Raw genomic sequence first — 19994 nt, 5'->3', positions numbered from 1 at the left:
TAAAACACAAAATTTTTTAAAGGCCAAATCCTTGTCAGATACTCAGAACATCAGCACATTTTATGAAAGGCTTATTTATTTAAAGATATACAGAAATCGTTAAATATAAAAATATAATCACTTTAAAAAATAACATTAGAAAATATTTTATATTTACCAAGTTGAATATTTCTTATCCACACCGATTGTTTGGTTTCTTTTAAAATTTTCTCAAAGTAAACTCCAGCAAAGCCACTTGAAAAACATGCTGTGAGAACTGCCATGAGGCCTACAAATTGAGAGCCAGCCGAAAGTTCCTTAGAATCAAGCTCTTGGGAATCTGAGGGCCACTGAACAAAAAGAAAAACAAAATTGAAGTTTAACAACTATAATATTATGCGAACTGCATATTTAGAGCCCACTCTAAGACCTAAAGATAAAAATGCAACCAATACCATTCTTGGATATTGCAGAGGAGAGCTTTTGAAAGACAACCCTGGAATTGTTTTATTTTTTCCCCCACAGTGATATTACTTTTACAACTTATAATTTCAAAAAAAACCCCTAAAAATTATAGAGATTGAATAAATGCACAGGTACACAAAACAGCCTCTATAAGCACTTCAGCTGTAGAAATTCAGAGTGTGAAGTATGGAGCAGCAAAAATGGGTCTGGAGCTGTTGGTGCATCATAGAAGGGCCTTATGGGAGGGATCATGCTAACCATTTGGGGCTTTACTCTGCATATCAGTGTTCCTGGCACCAGTTATTTGCCTATTGTCATGTTTTTTGTTAAAAATCTGTGTTCCACCTGAATGATTACTTGATATTTTAATTTTAAATATCTCACTTTTTAAAATGCAATAGCTACTTTAGCTTATTTTAAGTAATATCGATGAAAATATGGGTTTGATATGCCAGTTATATTTTTTCACACCCATTTAAAATAAATATTAAAAATATTTATTCACGATATATATACTATACACTGGGGGAAGTGATGGAGGGCTGTTTGCTGAATGGCAGGAAATTGACATGATTGGATTTGTTTTTAGATAGACCACAATGGTGACTACATGGAGGCTGAATTGGGGGGGATGGGTAAGACTGTGGTAAAAGATCATGTGAGAAACAAGAAGGCATGAACTGGGGAAGGACAGAATAGAGACAGAGAAGACAGAATCAAGAAGTTTTAGACAGCAAAATCGGTAAGGTCTTAGTAACTGATTGAATGTACAGGCAGAAGAAAGAGACTAGGACAACTAATAGGCTGAGTAAAAATGACTGGAAAAAATAGAAACAAGTACAGGTTAGATGAGGAAAAGGTAAAGTTTAGTTTTGAATATGTTGAATTTATAATGTCTATTGAAAAACCAAACAAAGATGTGCAACAGGCTTTTAGATATACAAATCTGGAACTATAGGTGAGGACCAGAGCTGCTGACACAGTCTAAAGAGCCATTGGCATAAAGTGTTAATGCAAACCTCAAGAATGGGTGAAATCTCCAACAATAAGGATAATTTAAGAGAAATTACAAGCCTATCAGCAACCCAATATCTAAAAGGAGTATTGAGGAAGACAACTCCAAGAAGGAAACCGATAAGGAATCATTAAAAAGATGGAAGAAGAACCAGGAAACAATAGTATCAGGAAAGCTGACAGAAGAAGGGAGTGATTAATAATCTCAGATGTTCCAGATATCCAGTAAAAATCAGCTTTGTTTTATAAGCAGTGTCATATTTCCCCAACTTGATCGTTCATTTCTTTATGTCAGATACTTTAATTAATATGTATTTTTTATATCGGTTACAATACCTTGCTCGAAGAAAGCCCTCAAAAAATCTGTCATTTGTGAGAATAAGCATGTTTCAATAAATAATAGAGCCATATTTTCCATGCGCAATAAATAAGGTTTTGAAACTGTGATAAAAATAAGGTATACTTATTTTGAATAGTTACCTGTACAAAAGCAACTCCTGTCATCAAAATTACTAGGGAGAGCCACTGGTACACACCTAATTTTTTACTAAGCATAGACACAGAAAATAGTGCCGTCGTAAGAATTTTCAACTGATATGTGACCTGAAAAAGAAAACGGCTAATATTATTGCTTGTTGGTTCGTTTCTTAAAAGACTACTAGAAATGTATTTTAAGTACCTGATAAGTAGCTGCATCTAGATTTGACAATGCCACATAGAGTAAATTATTCTGAAGAGTGTATATCCCTGATGGAATAGCAAGTTTAAGTGTTTCCATAGGTTTATTAAGAATTTCATCATGTAGTGTTCGATTCAGTGCTCTTAGACTACATTCTAGAAAAAACAGGAAATGGGCAAAATCAGTAATTAAGTAACTTTGAATAAGTTACATACCCTCTCTCAAGGCCTCAGTTTTCTCAGCTGTCAAAAAAGGAAAATCGGCTACATGTTAAGATACTTTAGGTCTAAAATATAGTTTTAATAGTGCTAATTTTTCAAATGTTAAGTATTGGTATATTAAGAAGAGCATTATCCTTGTATTCTTTCATTGTTAAATACAATCAAATTGATTATATATATACGTATTTACATATGTACAATAAGTATTTAAAACCAAAAGCTCAAAGTGTTAATTTGTCAACCAAGTATCCTTATAGCAACATTATAGAAACTGGTATTTTGTGCATTCTATTTTGTTATCGGCCATTCATGCCAATTAATAATTGTGAAGACTTTCATTATAAAAAGAAAATAAATCAGTTAAAGAGTGAATTTGGCTGCAAACAACAGAAAACCCAACCAACGCTGGCCCAACCCCATAGGGATTTGTCTTGAATACGAATCCAAGTACAAAGCTGCTATAACAGCTCAGTGATCACATCAAGGACCTTCTCTCACTCACACACACACACACACACACACACACACACACACACACACACACTTTTTACCTTCATGCTTTTCATCTACCATCTACATGACTGTTGCAATAAGGTCACTAAATAATTGCTTCACCTCTGGTTCTTGTTTTAGGCAGCAAGAAGAGGGGAAAGCAGTGGCCTAGAAGGCATCTTCTTTCCTCTCATGTTGCATAGCTAACCCGTGCTGCAAGGGAGCTGGGAAATTGAGTTTTTCCTTTTATGTCCTCCACATTAGAAACAAGAAAGGGAGGAAGGTGTTGGAAATGGACTTTGAGCTAACCAACCTACAGTATCCATCATAAAAAATGTCCAAAAATCTTAGATATACATTAACCCCTAAAGAAAGGAGCATTCTACCACTTCACCAACAATGATATTTTAACAATGATTTTCTCTTCTATCATAAACCTTGAAAACTTGGATTCTGAAAACTTTTTAAAATGAAAATATTTTTAAAGAGTGCTATCTGATATTAATCCTTTCCTTACTCTAAGGTAATAGTAAAAGATTTTGTAACTAAAATAAACTTACCTAAAGATTTTTTTCTTAGTTTTAGCAGAAGAAAATCTAAAATATTATTAGTTCATTTAAAAATGTTGTAATTAAATTTTTAAATAACCAATGCTATCACATAATTTTCTTACCATCAGTTTAGGGAAGGTCTTGTTTCATGTTCCTGCCAATTCCTGGTATCATTAGATTTATCTTTGCCAAGCTGAGGGTAGTATAATTGAGTCTTGTTGGTTTTAATCTGATTTCTCTAATTGCTATGAGGGTGAGCATCTTTTTATATATTTATTGGCTATTCAGGTTTCCTATTCTGTGAATTGCCTATTTATATCTTTTGTCCCCTTTTCTGTTAAGCTGCTAGTCTTTTTCTTATTGAGTTGGAGGAGTTCTTTGTATAATCTGTATTAATTTTGTGTGGTTACATGTGATAAAAATATCTTTTTTCAATCTGTGGCTTGTTTTCGCACTTGATTCGATATACAAACATTTCTCATTTTAATGTACCCAAATTAATTATTTCTTTCCTTCATGGTTTATTTGTATTTTTGTATCTTTTTTGAAATCATTCATGGTACCAAAGTCATAATAAAGTTTTTACTCTTATATTTTAACATGCATACTTAACAACGTCTAGAGTTAATTGAAATCTCTATCCTCACCTCTGACATCTTGACCAGAAGTTCTCAAGTTTTGTTTTTCTAAATGTCAATTAATCCACCTAGAATTAACTTTTGTGCAGGGTGTTTCTATTTGGTTCGCTGAAAGTTGGTTTTATTGTCTCTCTCAAAGCTAACTACTCGTGTCAAGGATACCTTTAGCTCCACAATACTAAATGAGTGGCTACTTTTTTTATTCATCTAGACTTTAGCAGCAAATACACCATTTTCTCTGCTTTCCTATTACCTTTTCATGTTTTTGTTTTCTTTCCATCTCACTGATAACTCCTTCAGTCTTCTTTTGCTGATTCTTCCTTCTCAATCTGACCTCTAAACGTTGGGAATGTTAGTTTAGAGTAAAGTCAATCCTTGCCTTCAAAGCAATATATAAGCTCACAAATCCTTAGCTCCATATTCACATATTCTATTTTACATCTCGATTTGCTTGCCTTATAGGTATCTCAAATTTAACATGGCCCAAAGAAAAGCCTCAATTTCTCCCAAAATCTGTCTTCCATATATCATTCATTGCAGTACCCATTCATCCAGCAATTTAATCTAAAAACTTAGGAATTATCTTTGACCTGGATTTTCCATTTCCCTGAACTTTATACACCTAATCTACTAGCAAGTCACGTAGCTGTACCTCAAAAAGACACCTCATAATCATCCTCTCTTCTCTAACAACATAGTCTAAGCCACCATCATCTTCTTGCCTGGACTCGTGCAACAGCTTCAAACATGATTTCTTGCACCTCTTCTTGCCAACTCCTTTCCTGTCAATACAGTTATCATATTTTTGTGTGTGTGTGCAAAACAGACCAAATTTTAAACAATTTCTCTTTGCTTCTACAGTGAAATTTGTAGCCTACAAGGCTATCCTGCGTTGTCTTTTCTGAATACCAATTCAATCTCTCTTTGTTCCATTCTCCTTCCAGATTCATATGCTCCAGCCACACTGGCTAATACTTTTTTGATAGTTTCAAAAGTACACCAAATGTACAAACAACCCAATTTAAAAATAGAGAACAGACTTTTCCCTAAAGATATACAAATAGCCAATATGCACATGAAAAGATGCTCAACATCATTAGTCATAGGGAAATGCAAATCAAAACCACAATGAGATACTACTTCACACTTATTAGAATGGCTATAATTTTAAAAAAAATAAGTGTTGGTGAAGATGTGGAGAAACTGGAACATTGCTGGTGGGAATAAAATGGTGCAGTTGCTATGCAAAAAAAGTTTGGTGGTTCTGCGAAAAGTTAAACATAGAACTGCCTTATGACACAGCATTTCCACTCCAAATTATACACTCAGAAGAAATGAAAGTAAGGACTTGAATGGAGATTTGTACGTCTACTGCAGCATCATTCATTGTTCATTGCAGCCAAAAGATCGAAACAACACAAATGTCCATCAACACATGAACGGATAAAATGTTATATATATAGATATATACACACATACACACAATGAAATATTATTTAGCCATAAAAAGGAATAAAGTTCTGATACATGTTACAATGTGTAAAAATCTTGAAAACATTATACTAAATAAAATATGCCAGACAAAAAGAGAAATATTGTATGATCTAACTTACATGAAATATCTAAAATAGGCCAATTCATAGAGACAGAAAGCAGATCAGAGTTTTCCAAGGGCTGAAGGTAAAGTACCATGGGAGTCACTGACGAATTGTTACAGAGTTTCTGTCTGGGGTGATGAAAAATTTTAGAAATACATAGTGCTGATGGTTGTACAACTTTGTTTATACAATGCCACTGAACTATACTCTTAAAAATGGTTAAAGTGGCAAATTCACATTTGTATTCATGTGTATATGCAACTTCTAAAAATTAATAATGTAATATATCAAAAAAACCATTGAATTTTACACTAAAATCAATGAATTATATAGCGTATAAAGTTTTTTTTTAAAAAAAGAATATCAAATTAGTCACTGCTGGACTAACCAATGCAGAAATAAAAGGCCTTGACTTTAGTAAGTAACTATGACTTCTCTAAATTTCTAACAGTCACAGAATTACAGAGTTTGCACTTATTCTCAAATTATTATAAATGCAAGAAACTGTTTTAAATATACAGTTTAACCAGAAGACACAAATAATGATATAGATTAAATAAATGCTTTTATTACTAGACTAAAGCTGTCATAATATAAAATGAAAAATATTGAAATGTTCTTTAATACTAGGGCATTAGATAATACAGTCGTGTTCAAGAATGTATAGTTACCTATATTAAATGTGTCATATCTAACACAAAACAAACAAATTGCAATGACAAAATAAATTACAATAACAAAACCTAGATACCTACTGCTGTCTTTGTAGACTAATAAAATGCAGGCCATTATCTTCAAAAGTTCAGCAACAACCACTGCTGTAGAAGATAGATAACGAGGTCCCTCCTCTTTTAAAGTCCTAGAATAACGCATTGTCAGAACCAAACTGGTAGTCTGAAAGACCAAAATTCCCAAGGAAAGGTATTTTAGGTTGGCAGACATTGTTTTATCTTCATCTGCCTGAAAAACAAAATAAACAGGGCAAATAAACAAAATTAGAAAATACGGAAACTAATATAATATAAGCCAATAAGTGATGTCAGGTCCTAGATGAGACGGAGTAAGTACATCCTAATTACAACTATGAACTTTGAACCAAAGACAAAAGCAACTATGAGAAGACTCTGAAAGATGGGGAAAAAAAATAAGACAAACTGGCTAGAGACCTCAGATTCTGAGTTTACGACCCAGCAATAAATTCTCTGGAGACTTTTTTGCCATCTATGTATCTCACCTTGGGTGCTACAGCAGTTTACAACCTGGAACCAACAACAGGTGTAGATCAGCAACAAAAAATGCCCCAAGAGAAATCCATTGTCTCTAACCAAAGGAATAGGGAGACAGCAGCCCGGCTGATGGAACCCTCACAATTGAGTGCTGTGTAATCTGTGGGATGGAGCCTTGCTGACCCTGCACTGAGAGTAGAGGCGGCAGCCCCCCAGCCCTCCCACCAGGAGCTGCAGCCACAAAGACTACAGAGGCAGAGCCGGGTCTATCATTCCTGCCCTAAGAAAGGTGAATGAATGTCAGCAAAGAGGCAGTAGTACCTTCTTTCCTCCCCAGTAACTGTCTACTAATATAGAATATTTAAGTAAAAACCAAGGTCCTATAACACTCAAAATGTCCATGATACAATCCAAAAATGAATATACTTATCATACCAAAAAACAGTGAAAAAAATCTCAACTAGGATGAGTAAAGACAATCAACCGAAAATAACACAGAATTGACACAGATGTTGGAATTATCAGACAAGAATTTTAAAGAAGCTACCGCAGAAATGCACCAACATCAAGCAGTTATAAACACACTTGAAATACTTTTAGACTTACATATAAGTTGAAAAAATAGTACAAGAGTTCTTAGGTACCCTTCGCCTAGCTTCTCTCAATGATAAAAGCTGCAAAGTTCCTATATTTTCCATAAAGTAATTTAGTATTAACTCTAAGAAACTCATTTTATATATGAAGCTACAAATGAGTTAAAGTAAAAGGATGGAAAAAGACATGTCATGAAAAAAAATAACTATGGGAAAATGGCAGGGGCTATATTAATATCAGGCAAAATAGGTTACATAAGAATTATTTCTAGAACTAAAGAAGGGTATTTCAGAATAAGAGTCAATACCTCACGAAGATACAGCCATTATAAGCATATATATCTTAATAACATAGCTTCGAAATACATAAAGCAGAAACCTGACAGAAAAGAAAAAACAGATAAATCCAGAGCTGTAATATGAGACTTTAACCTAACTTTCTCAGTAATTAAGACAATACACACAAAAAAGTAAGAAAAGTGAAGATCTGAACAACACAACCACCGTTAACTGTTGTAGAATGGAGATGCTCCATTAAGATCCTCCTCCAAGGAAGGGCTTAACACGGAGTGTGTGGTCTCCACCCCAGGTCACATCCTTTGCCTCAAAGTGATCTAAAGATTCAATGCAATCCCAAACAAAATCCCTCAGGCTTTTTTGGTAAAAATTGGCAAGCTGATTTTAAAGTTTCTATGGAAATATAAAGGACCTAGACAACCAAAACAATTTTAAAAAGGAAAAACAAAGTCGAAGGGGTTAACCTACTGAAATTCCATACTTACTATATAAGCTCTAGTAATTAAGACTGGTATTGACGTAAAGACAAAACTATAGATCACTGGAACAGAATACAATCCAGTACTAGATCCATACATATTTGGTCAAATGATTTTGCCAAAGGTATCAAAAAGAAAGGATAGTCTTTTCAATAAATAATTCTAGAACAATGAGACATCTATTTTTTTTTAAAAAAGAATCTCTACCCTTATCTGCCTCATACCAAATATTAACTAGAAATGGATCACAGACCTGTCATAAAAGCTAAAACTATAAATATTCAAGAAGAAAACATAGGAAGAAAATGTAGCTATAAAGAGATAGGCAAAGATTTCTTAGAATATAAAAAGCACAACCCATAAAAGAAAAATACGGCTAAATTAGACATAATCAAAATTGAAAACTGCTCTTCCAAAGGTACTGTAATATTAACAGAAAGCAAACCACATCATAGGAGAAAATATTTTCCATACATCTTGTATGCAGAATATATACAGAATTCTTACAACACATTAAGCAGAAGACAAACAATCCAATATTAAAAGGGCAGATCTTAATAGACATTTCACCAAAAAAATAAATAAATGAGTGGCTAATAGGCACATGAAAAGGTGTTCAACAACAGAGTCATTAGAAAAATACAAATTAAAACCACAATGAGATATATTATACACCTATTAGAATGGCAAAATCTTAAAAATTGATGCTACCAAGTGTTAAAGAGGATTTAGAGGGAAAAAAAACCCCTCAAACATTGCTAATGGGAATGTACAACCACTTTGAAAAATTGTTTGACAGTTTATCAAAATAATAAATAAAAGTCAATCTTTTCATATGACCTAGAAACCTAATCTTAGGCATACCGAAGAGATTTAAAAACATACGTCCACACGATACCTGTATAGAAGCTTTATTTGTAACAGCCAGAAACTGGAAAGAACCCAAATTCCCATTAATGGTGAATAAACATACTGTGGTGCATCCATGCAATTGAATGCTATTCCACAATAAAAAATATTGATACACTAAAACATCGATGAATCTCAAAAAAGTACAGAGCAAAAAAGTTTAGACAAAAAGGTATATACTACATAATCCATTTACAGTAAATCCTAGAAACGGTAAAACTAATCTGTAGTGACAGATGTAAATTAATGGTTGCCTGTGGTTATGGGCTGGGGGTTGACTGCAAAGGGACAGCAAGGAATTTTTGGTAGCAATGAAATATTCTATATCTTGACTGTGTGGTGGTTATATGACTGTGTTCATGTATCATAACTCACTGAATTAACTATATATTTAAAATGAATACCTTTTATTGTATATAAATTACAGCTCAAAACTGATTTTAAAAAATTAAAGATTGAGGACATACTAAGTAGCAGCATTCCTTACCAGGCTTTCCTCATTCTGGCTCTGATTTCTTCTGACTGATACCAATGGCATTCTGTTACTCTGTTCTTCACTCCAACTCTATCCTTCCCATGATTCCATCTTCCACCCTAAATTTTATTAATATGAGCCCTGTTTATAATATATCACTTTACAGCTCTCAAAACCAAGCCACCATTTATGCTTCAGATACATGATCCTTTTTCTTTCCTTACCTCGTAATTATAATAGTACATAATATATTCAAACAGGTTCAACAATCATTATTTAGTGCCTACATTAGGCTAAGTACCATGGTTACAGAGAGAGGCTATCCACCAAGGCACAAAGTCTAGTTACTAAATTTAGCAATTCCTACCTCCAACTGAATATGCCACAAACACAAACAATACAGCCAGAAATATAAAGTCTTTAATGGTCAAAAATATATACAATAATTGAAAAAAATTATCTTAAGTATTTCATTTGAATTTGAGAGAAAATTTTAATATCTCTTTGTCATATATAGAGAGAGGATCAAGCTTAGAGGAAAGAATACATAGACTTCTTTAGCAACCATTTATGTCACTTTTGTAAATCTGCATTAGAGAGAATCCTAACGTAAAGCATTTTAGAGGTGGAAGAGTTTAGAAATAATCTAGTACAATCTCTTCATTTTAAAAAGGAAGAAAACAGTGAACAGAGAAGTTAGATGATTTGTTCAAGGTGATATAATACTAATTGGAAAGATGAGGTTATATAGTTAAATATCAAGTTCCCTAGCTCCCATTACATGCCACCTGCAGAATTCCATGGTAGCCTTTATCTCTGTATGGAAGGACAGCAAGTTGTCAGCAATCTACATTTGGCAGAGGCATGTGATTCTCCTGGAAAATGTCAATGATTTCAAATCTTTTCAAGGAATGGTTTGTTCATTCTGTGCAGCTAAGACCATAATGTACCTGTTATAAAAGCAATGCTCTAATTTATTTTCAAATTAAAATTTAAAGGTCAGATTCTAAGCCAGAATATAGTATTTTACTATTTTGCTTTTCCATTTCCAAGTATATATGGCATTAATATATTCACCTTGCTAATACAGTTCTTAATTATTAATAAAATTCTTAATAGTCTCTTACAATGTATTTTAAGTCTGTGAGATAATAAAAAATATATATTGTGGTCTCTGCCCTCCTGCTCTTGACACCTTTGTAATTTTCTGGGTGACAGGAGACTTATGTTCTAATGTGGCAACTCTGGATGGGCTACTGGATGGCTCCTAAATGGGGGCTGGTCACAGAAAGAACATGCCATAATTAGAAGCTTGGAATTTTCAGCCCCACCCCTAACTCCATTCTCTTGAGAAAGGAGAAGGGCTGAAAGTGGAGTTAATAATCCAGCATGCCTACTTGATGAAGCCTCCATTAAAATCCCAATAGTATGAGGTTCAGAGAGCTTCCAGGTAGGTAAATACATCCACACTTGGAGGGTGATGCACCCCAACTCCACAGGGACAGAAGCTCCTGCACTCAGGACCCTCACAGACCCCTTGCCCTATGTACCTCTTCTGGCTATTCATCCATACCCTTTGTTATATCCTTTAATGAACTGGTAAACCTAAGTAGGTGTTTCCCTGTGTGCTGAGGTGCTCCAGCAAATTAATCGAACCCAAGGAGGCAGTCGTGGGAATCCTCCATTTGCAACCAAGTTGAACAGAAGCTGTATGTAACCTGGAGACCTACTACTTGCGACTGGTATCTGAAGTAGGGTGGGAGCAGTCCTGTGGGACTCAACTCAGCTCTTAACCTGTGAGATCTGATGCTATCTTCAGGTTAAATTGAGTTGAATTGTAGGATACCAGCTGGTGTCGTAAGAAATCGCTTGGTGTGGGGAAAAAAACCCCACACATTTGGTGACCAGAAATGTCAGAAGTGAAGTGTTCTGTATGAGGGATAAAGGAGACATACAGCAGGGAAGAACTGGGTTGTTTTTCTAATACAAAATTAAAAAGTAAAATCTATGTAAAACAAATGATTATTCATACTAGATCCTGTAAAGAATTTAATTTACAATTCTGACTGAGGGCAGAATAAACTCAAAATGAAAAAGATCAAAATACTAGTGTTTCTAAGTTTGATTCTGGAGTACAATACAGGTAAAACTAAGTATTTTCACTTAATACAAACCATAAATGCACAGCAAATCCATATATATGAAATTGACCAAAATAATTATGTTCTCCTTCTACAATTTATAAAATTAACCTTGTTTCTTCATTTTAAAGTCTATATTATTTTCCTATTATTGAAAACCAACTTTAAACAATTTCATGTTTAAGATTTAATTTCAGTCCTTCCTACATTTTTTTCTCTTTATAACTCTCCTTCTTTTACCTTTTTACATATTGCCACTCTTCTGGTTTCCAGAATATTCTTTCACAAAAATTTCCTGTTTAAGAAACTTACATACCAATAATCAATAAGAAACTGTGCTAAGTTCTTTCACGAATGTAGCCGCATTCAATTTACTGCCAAAGTCTTACGAACCAAACAAATTACTGTCCACGTTCCTTTAAGGACTCTGATGACTAAGCTCCCTGAACCCACATGGGTTTAGAGAGGATTGCCAATTTATAGCAGGATCAGAAAAGTCAGAATGTTCCACTTTCACCTTAACAGCTAAGACCTGAAAAATGCACTTGAAGGGAACCAAAATTTTGCCACCTTGAAGCTGCTTTTTGGGATAATGATTTTAAACTGTTTATTAAGAAACAAGCCTCAGAAAGAACCTTTGCCCCTTCTGCACTTTCCTACCCAAGAGATTAAGACAGAGAAAACTGCTTCAGGAAGGAAATCTCAGAATGCTGCTTAGCCTAATTTGAATTAAGTATGGTAAATAAGAGGACATCAGGTGGGAGACTGTTAGCTAGATACCAGAAGAGACCCATTGTTTCTGAGTTGCCCAGCAAGAATTCGCCTGTCGGGTATGTCCCACTCTTCCTGAAGAACTTATAAATTGCCCACTCTCACTTCTGAAATCTAATACACCATGCCCCGTCTATTTTCTCCTTTGTCTAAAATGTCTTATATACCCAATGCTGCCTTGCTGTCTTTGGAATTTTCTTGCCTATGTGAATTTCCCATGCGCATGTATTAAAATTTTGATTTTCTTAATCTGTCAATTTGATTATTAACCCAGCTAGAAGAACTTAGAAGATCAGAGGAAAAGTATTATTTTTTTAGACCCCACACACTCTTCCAGATTGCTAGAGTAAATGACACTATTTCATTCTGATGGCTTTTCTTTGTTTCAGTTTGTTTTTTCAAAAATAGTATTTATTTATTATAAAAAATAGTATATTCTTAGAAAAATATAGAAATTTAAAACTTTAGTAAAATTTGAACCATAACCCCACCACCTAAAGACATCTAGTGATATTTTCTATCGATTCTGCCACTAATTTTTCTTGTTTCAGCTTTTTGGAAATCCCTAAAGCACAGGTCTTTAGTAGCAAGGAGAAAATAAAGTACCTAAACCATTTTGTATTCTCACAGAAAGTATTTCAACAACCTTTTGGGTTTCTTAGTCTTAAAACACCAAATGTTTAGTCAATGTTTTAAAATGGTAATAAAATTTATAGATTTTAAAAAATGACGAAGTACCTAAGAAATTCTGCAAATCAATTTTCCTCCTATTATGGAAATGAAAAGCTAAATTTCTAACTTACAGTTTTTAAAATGAGTTATATTTACATTTTCTAAATGCTAGTCCTGAAATAACTCTCCAAGTACAGTATAATAATCTACTAAAGGTAAATAAATGACATAATAGAATACATATGAAAACATAAAAGTTCTAAAGTGGTATGCAAATATAAGTTCACATTATACAACAGTCAGAAACTACTACTAGTTTAAAAACAAACCTTTCAAGGTTTTTCGAAGTAAATGAACAGAAAAAGACAACACATAAGGAAATGCTGACCTCAGCTGCAAGTTTCTTTCCATCATCTCCCATGATGCCAAAACTTTAAAACTGCCACCTATAACTGATATACAGAAGAGGCATGAGAAATAAATTAACTAAATATTAAACCATGTTCAGAGCCTACGAAGTGCTGCCATACCACGGTAAACCTACAGAACAAAGGAAGGTTACTTCAGAGATTACTAACAATTTACCTATACAATAAAGGAAGACCAGTCGTACCCTACACAAAATAAACCCAACCATTCATTCCCTATGGCCAAACCATGGGGAACCTATAGAACAAAGGCTAAGACTGATAGCACACCTTTAACGCTGCATACCCATACAATTGAAGGAAAATAGGTAAATAAAGTCTTTAAACGTGATTCACAGAAACTGAGAATGACATATAAACTGAATTCCTCAAACACTAAAGGTCTGTCTCTCTCATTCTGTGTCTCTGAGAGGAGACCACACTGTGGAGGTTATTCCTTCTCTAATAAACTTTCCTTTGTCTCTAACTCTGCCATGCACTTGAATTCTTTCCTGTGCGTGGTCAAGAACCCTCACTCGCTTCTCCCAGTGTAGGACTTGAGTCCCAACTGGGGGGATTCTCCCTGTCCTGCATCATAATTATATGCTTAATAATAACAAATGGCTTTACTTCTGACACCGGCATTTATATATCTTCTTTTCTGACTGTCTCAGAAGTAGATATAGTATTCTCAAAAAGTAGCAACCATACGTTGTAGTTGAAATCCATAATAATCCCGTAGAAATACAAAAATCTTATTTTTTTATAAAAGTGAAATAAATTTGAGTCAAAGTTAATGTATACTATCAGTATAATCATTTTTGTTTCTATGATAGAAATAATAATCTTAAACTAAATTAGTTCACTCCCAAGTGTTTAAAGAAAAGTACATTTCTGTTCCATAACACTTAAAAACTAATTCTATTCTTTACCATTTCTGGTTCCTATTACAGTCTAAGTTAAACAACTTTTCAGTGTTCCTCCTTCCTTTTCTTCCTCAAGGTATCAAGTAACTTTAGATAATTACTTTATGTAAGTTAATTTTTAACTCGTTCTTTCTAATCTACAGAATTTCCATTACTACTTTCAGGCAAAAAAAATAGTACTCAAATATTTCTTCAACTACACAAATATGAAACCTATTTACATTTTAATTTTAGATGAAAAATTATTCAGTATTATTGAACTCTTTACACAAAGTCAATGATTTGAAAGACATAATAACCTAAGAAGTATAGCTCTAAGATCCCCTTCAGTGTGTGGTGCCATGTAAAACTGTCTTCCTTCTCACCCTCCCATTTCCCCACCTCTGTGCTTTTCTGCTCCAGTACTTTCTGCTATGATCATTTCCCGCCACTTACAGCCAAAGGCAGAAGTTAAAGGTTTTCTATAAAGAACAGAGAGTAGTGTAAAAGCCAGGTAGGGTCCACAGACATTAATCGTTAGTAAAGGTTCAAGACTAAGGAGACTGGAGGCAGAAATAGTAAAGACACCACACAATTCTCCACAACTTGCCATCAATATTTAATACAAACTTACTATAGTCAGGCACTGTGATGAGCACTGGGTACACAATGAATGAGACAAATATCTGTTTCTCTGTGGAGCTTATCCTCTAGCATGGAAGACATGTATTCAAATCATTCAAAAAATAGTCTGGCTAAAAAAATCTGCACAAGATTTGGAAGGCAGAAGTGAAGCAAGAGCCATTGCTCTCAGAAGTCTGTCAGGGTTCAGAATGGTGAAACAGAAACAGAGGTACTGACAGGTTCCAGTTTATCTCCACTCTTCCCTGCTCTAGGTCAGCTCTTCTTCCCAACTGCTGACCCTACTGAGAAGCAATGGGCCCAGCCTCTCCACTGGACTCCTGACTGTGGACATAAAGAGACAGCTGTGCAGAGGTCAGAGGTTTCTACAAATTTTTCTACAAGCACCACTGTGTGGTCCTACTCTGGCTGCAGGATACGGCTGGCTCGTAGATTCCTTTGAAAGCTCTGACTTGTCTACCCATGTCAGTCTTTCAGAAGGGCTTAGTTACTTTCACTAAACTTCCAACACTCTCTTCTTTGACTTTTACTTCCCCTGCTTCTCCCACAATTGTGAAATGTCTTCTTACTATTTTACATCCCTTATTCTGCTTCTCTATTGAACCTAACTGATATAGTTGGTACCAAATGTGGTCCCAGAGTAAAAGTGCCATAACTTTAGAAATCTAGAATCAGTTTTCTGATCTGACTACATTTAGGTCATTAATGTTTTTCATTGGAGTTCATCAAGCCAAGGGAAATATTACTTAAATTATCACCTGTAATCAAGATTGATCAAGTAATGGCTGCCACAAACATTTTACTGGAAATAGGCATAAAATAGTTTTCATTGTTTCCTTTAAGTCAGTTAGGAAACTTGGATTAACAAAATAATGAACCTGAGGCCCAAATTCACAGTCCAAGGTCCAAGGACAGAAATCAAAAGCTTCTATGACTGTTGCCCTAAAACAACTTACCTTGTTTAGGTGCAAAGCCAACATTTCTTAACCCAAATCCACAGTCTGATACTGTGGTAGACTGAAATAAAAAGCCAATTGAGTTTACAATTTTACAGGGTCTCAGGATCCTATATTCTATATATTTTTACATCTCTATATCCTGGCACATGACCAGACATAAAAATATGCTTGAGGATTATAGCAGGCTGAATAATGGTCTTGAAAAATATCATGTCCTAATCCCTAAAACCTATACATGTTATCTTATTTGGAATAGGGGATTTTGCAGGTGAAATTCACTTAAGGATCTTGAGATGGAAATATTATCCTGGATTAGCTAAATGAGCCCCAAATGCCAACACAAGTGTCCTTATAAGAAATAGAAGGGGAAAATACAGATACACAAGAAGAGAGGGCAATGTGAAGATGGAGCAGAGAGAGAATTGAAGATGCTGGTCTTGAAGACCGGAGTAATGTACCCGCACAAACTAAGTGTGGTGGCCACCAGCACTGGAAGAGGAAAGAAACAGATTCTTCCCTAGAGGCTCCAGAAGAAGCATGGCCCCGCTGACACTCTGATATCAGCGTAGTGATACTGATTTGGATTTCTGGCTTCCAGAACTCTGGGAGAATATTTAGGATACAATAGCTTTTTAGAGGTTAAAATCTAATGTTAAGCTACCAATTCATATTGATCTGCAATGAAGGGAACCAAAATTTTGCTACGCTGAAGCTGCTTTAGGAGATATAGATTTTAAGGTGTTTATTAGGAAAAAAAGATTCAGAAAGCACCTTTGACCCTCACCTCTTTCTTGTCCAAGAGAATCAGACACAGAAACCTGCTTCAGGAAGGAATCTTAGAATGCTGCCTTGGCCTAATGTAAATTAAGAATAGTAAATAAGAGGACATAAGGCTGGTGCCTATTAGCTAGAAACACCCTGAGCCATTGTTTGAGTTGCCACGCAAGAATGTTCCTGCCACGTATGGCGCACTCTTCTTCAACTAGCTGTAAATTGCTCTCTCTAACTTCTGAAATCCAACACTCCTACCATGCTTTTCTCCTTTGTCCAAAAATGTCTTATATCACACTTACGTGAATTCTCTGAGAGCATAAATTAAAATTTTGATTTTCTTCTCTTAGCTGACTCTGTTGATTTTATTATTAGCTCAACTAGAAGAACTTAGAACGTGAGAGGAAAAGTATTTGTCCCCAGAGAAGTATACATGTTAATAAACTTCTGTTTATTTTTCTCATTCATCCATCTTTCATTATAGGAGTCCCAGCAAAGAACTCAAAAGAGTAGAGAGAAAATTATTTTTCCTCCCCTATAGGGGTGATAATAACTAGATTTATTACTAGGATTAAATGAATTACTAAAACATGGAACAGAAAAGCACTTTCAAATATAAGATTATTAATTATTGAAAATCTGAAATAAGGTTACTCTACAACATAAGATTTATCCTTGCCTCTAGGAGTGCTACAAGAGTTTGATTATTTCATTATAGGATTTAATGTAGCAATTATTTATTAAGAGTCTAATATATCTAATACTGTGTTCATGTACTAAAGTGCTAAACAAATTTAAAAGATACAGTTACAAGCTTTAAAAAGCTTACATTCTAGTAATGATAAATTTCTCAAATAACCATAGTACAATGGAAATGTACTATGTATGTAATGTAACAAGTATCATAAGATTTATAAAGCCCTAACCCACAAGAGAAAAAGAATGTTTTGGACTAATGGTAGGCTTCAGAAAGCTTCTTAAGAAGGAGGTGGCATTAAAGAGTAAGAATTCTTACAAAGATGGTAAGGAAGTCAATTATTCCTTGCAAGAAGAAAGGATGTAAGCAAAGACCAAGGCAGGCAGGTGTAGAGCATGGTCAGAAATTATATTTCAAAAGAACTACTCCAGTTTGGCTACAAATTAGGATATGTGAGATAAAATAATTTTTTTAAAAAAGAGGGGGATGTAGAAAAAGGCAAAGGAGGGGTCAAATATACATGACAGATGGAAATTTGACTTTGGGTGGTGAACACACAACACAATATACAGATGCTGTATTACAGATTTGTACACTTTAAACCTATATAATTTTAACTAACGTCACCCCAATAAATTTAATAAAGTTAAAATTTTTTTAAAGAGACATACTGGTCTGATTGGAACCATGGAGAGCTCCAAATTTCGAAGAGTTTTAAATGACACGCGAAGTAATTTTAAATTTATTCTGGAGCCAATAGTCACTGAATATTTCTAAGGAAAGAGTGGCCAAAAAATGCATAAGACCTCTGGCTTTAAAAAGCAGTATGGAGGTTGAGTGACTGGAAGCGGGGGACCGGCTGAGTCTAGTTTGGAAGCCATTGCTATTGTGCTAATAAGAAGAGGGAAGAGCCAGATGTAACACAGAGGTAGTGGGAATGAGAAATGGAAGAACTAACTTTGAGTTGCTGAAGCAGAATCAATATTTAGAAGGAAAGTTAGGACGAGAAATGTAAATTGAGAAGTAATTTCCTTAAAGGAAATAACCTGAGTTTACCAGTGAAAGTGAATAAGAGCACCGAGTGAGAAACTGTACCAAATTTCATCCTTACCAAAGGTGAATACTGATCCCCAAAACAAAAACCTTTCCTCTGGTTCCATTTTCAAATACTGCATGTAATCGAACATAATAAAAGTCAGAGTTCTACTACAAAGTAATGAAATGTAAGTGGTTTAGTAAGCAAGACCATTGCTACATTTAATGTTCTTTAATTCCTTTGAACCAGCATTCGGGAGAGGTGTTCAGTTGCTTTAAACAAATATGTTAATTAAAACCCTCCCTTTCTCAACACACAGAACCCTCCCGCAACACAGACACACCTACCCCTGGTTCTGACAGGGATCCCACCTGGCCTCGGACCGCCCTTTCTCCGTACTGGCCTCAACAAGGCCAGCCTTACCATTTCTTGAAGTCCCTGCGGCTTCTCGAGCGCGGGTGTCAGTCTGGTGGATCCGCGCCACCGAGAGTGAGAGAGAGAGCGCGCGCGCTCAAGGGAGGTTCCCTAAGGAATGACCGCCTGCCTAGGCCACCGCACTTCGCTCGGCACCTCCGAGGTGCCAGGCACACCCTGCCGTATTCATTCGCATGACACACCCCTTTTCTCGGGCCCTTTTTCCTCCTCCACCCAGCACATTCCACACGTCGTCCCTCGGAGTCCCAACGTGTCACTTCATTCGCTCCCACCCCTCCTCAGCGAGGCTTTCAGGTCTCCGGCACCGTCCTGGTCATGCAGACGGACTTGGCATCAGTCTCTCCAATCGGAGCGTCTCGGCCACCCGGGCAGCCTCGCGCGCCCCGGCCGCGTCGCCCGCCGCTCCCCGCAGCACGCCCCGCTCACCTTCCGTGCCGCTCGGCCTGCTGCGCGCTCGGGAGGCGGCGGCTCGGCTGCGCCGGGCGCTCCAGGCTGCCGCGCCCGCCGGGTCCCCGGCGACCCGTGACGCGCAGCGCTGCCCGCCGCCGCCGTCGCTGCCGCCAGCCCCGTACGGCCCAGGCGTTTCCGGGTTCCCGCGGTCCCGTCCCCCAAATGCTCCGACTTCCGCCTCGGCCCGGGCAAACGCCGTTCCCGGCTCTGTTCTGGCAGCCCCGACTCAGCGCTTGCCTTCTCTGTCCCCAAGGCGTGGCACCTGGGCTGCGGGTGGAGCAGCCCCCGGAGCCGGCTTCACCGTCGCGTCACCGCACGGGGCACTGCCTCCTGCTAGATGTGGCCTGAGGGTACGAGGCAAGACCGAGCGACTCCCGCCGCGGGCCTCTGCTGAGCTGGCCTGCTGCGGAGGGTGCCTGGGTGTCCGCGGTGCCCGCCAGGGTGTTCCTTTGCGAAAGGAAAGGCAAAGTCCTTTAGGGCAAAGACCATGAG

General features: G+C 36.3%; 1 protein-coding gene across 3 annotated transcripts in view; it reads right to left on the bottom strand.

Moving 5' to 3' along the window:
* SLC35A3 (solute carrier family 35 member A3) overlaps positions 1-19788 on the bottom strand; it is a 29607-nt gene extending 9819 nt beyond the window's left edge. Inside the window, exons 1-6 of one of the 3 annotated variants that reach the window (XM_039869568.1) lie at positions 19479-19570; positions 19235-19361; positions 6393-6597; positions 2138-2292; positions 1939-2061; positions 158-329 (exon numbers count right to left, since the gene is read on the bottom strand). In XM_039869568.1, coding sequence (XP_039725502.1) covers positions 158-329; positions 1939-2061; positions 2138-2292; positions 6393-6579 — 637 coding nt within the window. In that variant the 5' untranslated portion in view covers positions 6580-6597; positions 19235-19361; positions 19479-19570. Of the gene's footprint in view, positions 1-157; positions 330-1938; positions 2062-2137; positions 2293-6392; positions 6598-19040; positions 19162-19234; positions 19362-19478 lie in introns of those variants that run through there. The other 2 variants (XM_039869569.1, XM_039869567.1) reach the window with 2 other exon arrangements.
* Positions 19789-19994: the final 206 nt, after the last annotated feature.

The sequence above is a fragment of the Pteropus medius genome, unplaced genomic scaffold (assembly GCF_902729225.1).
Source record: "Pteropus medius unplaced genomic scaffold, Ma_sr-lr_union100, whole genome shotgun sequence".
Taxonomy (NCBI): domain Eukaryota; kingdom Metazoa; phylum Chordata; class Mammalia; order Chiroptera; family Pteropodidae; genus Pteropus; species Pteropus medius.
This window is presented reverse-complemented; position numbering and strand designations above follow the sequence as displayed.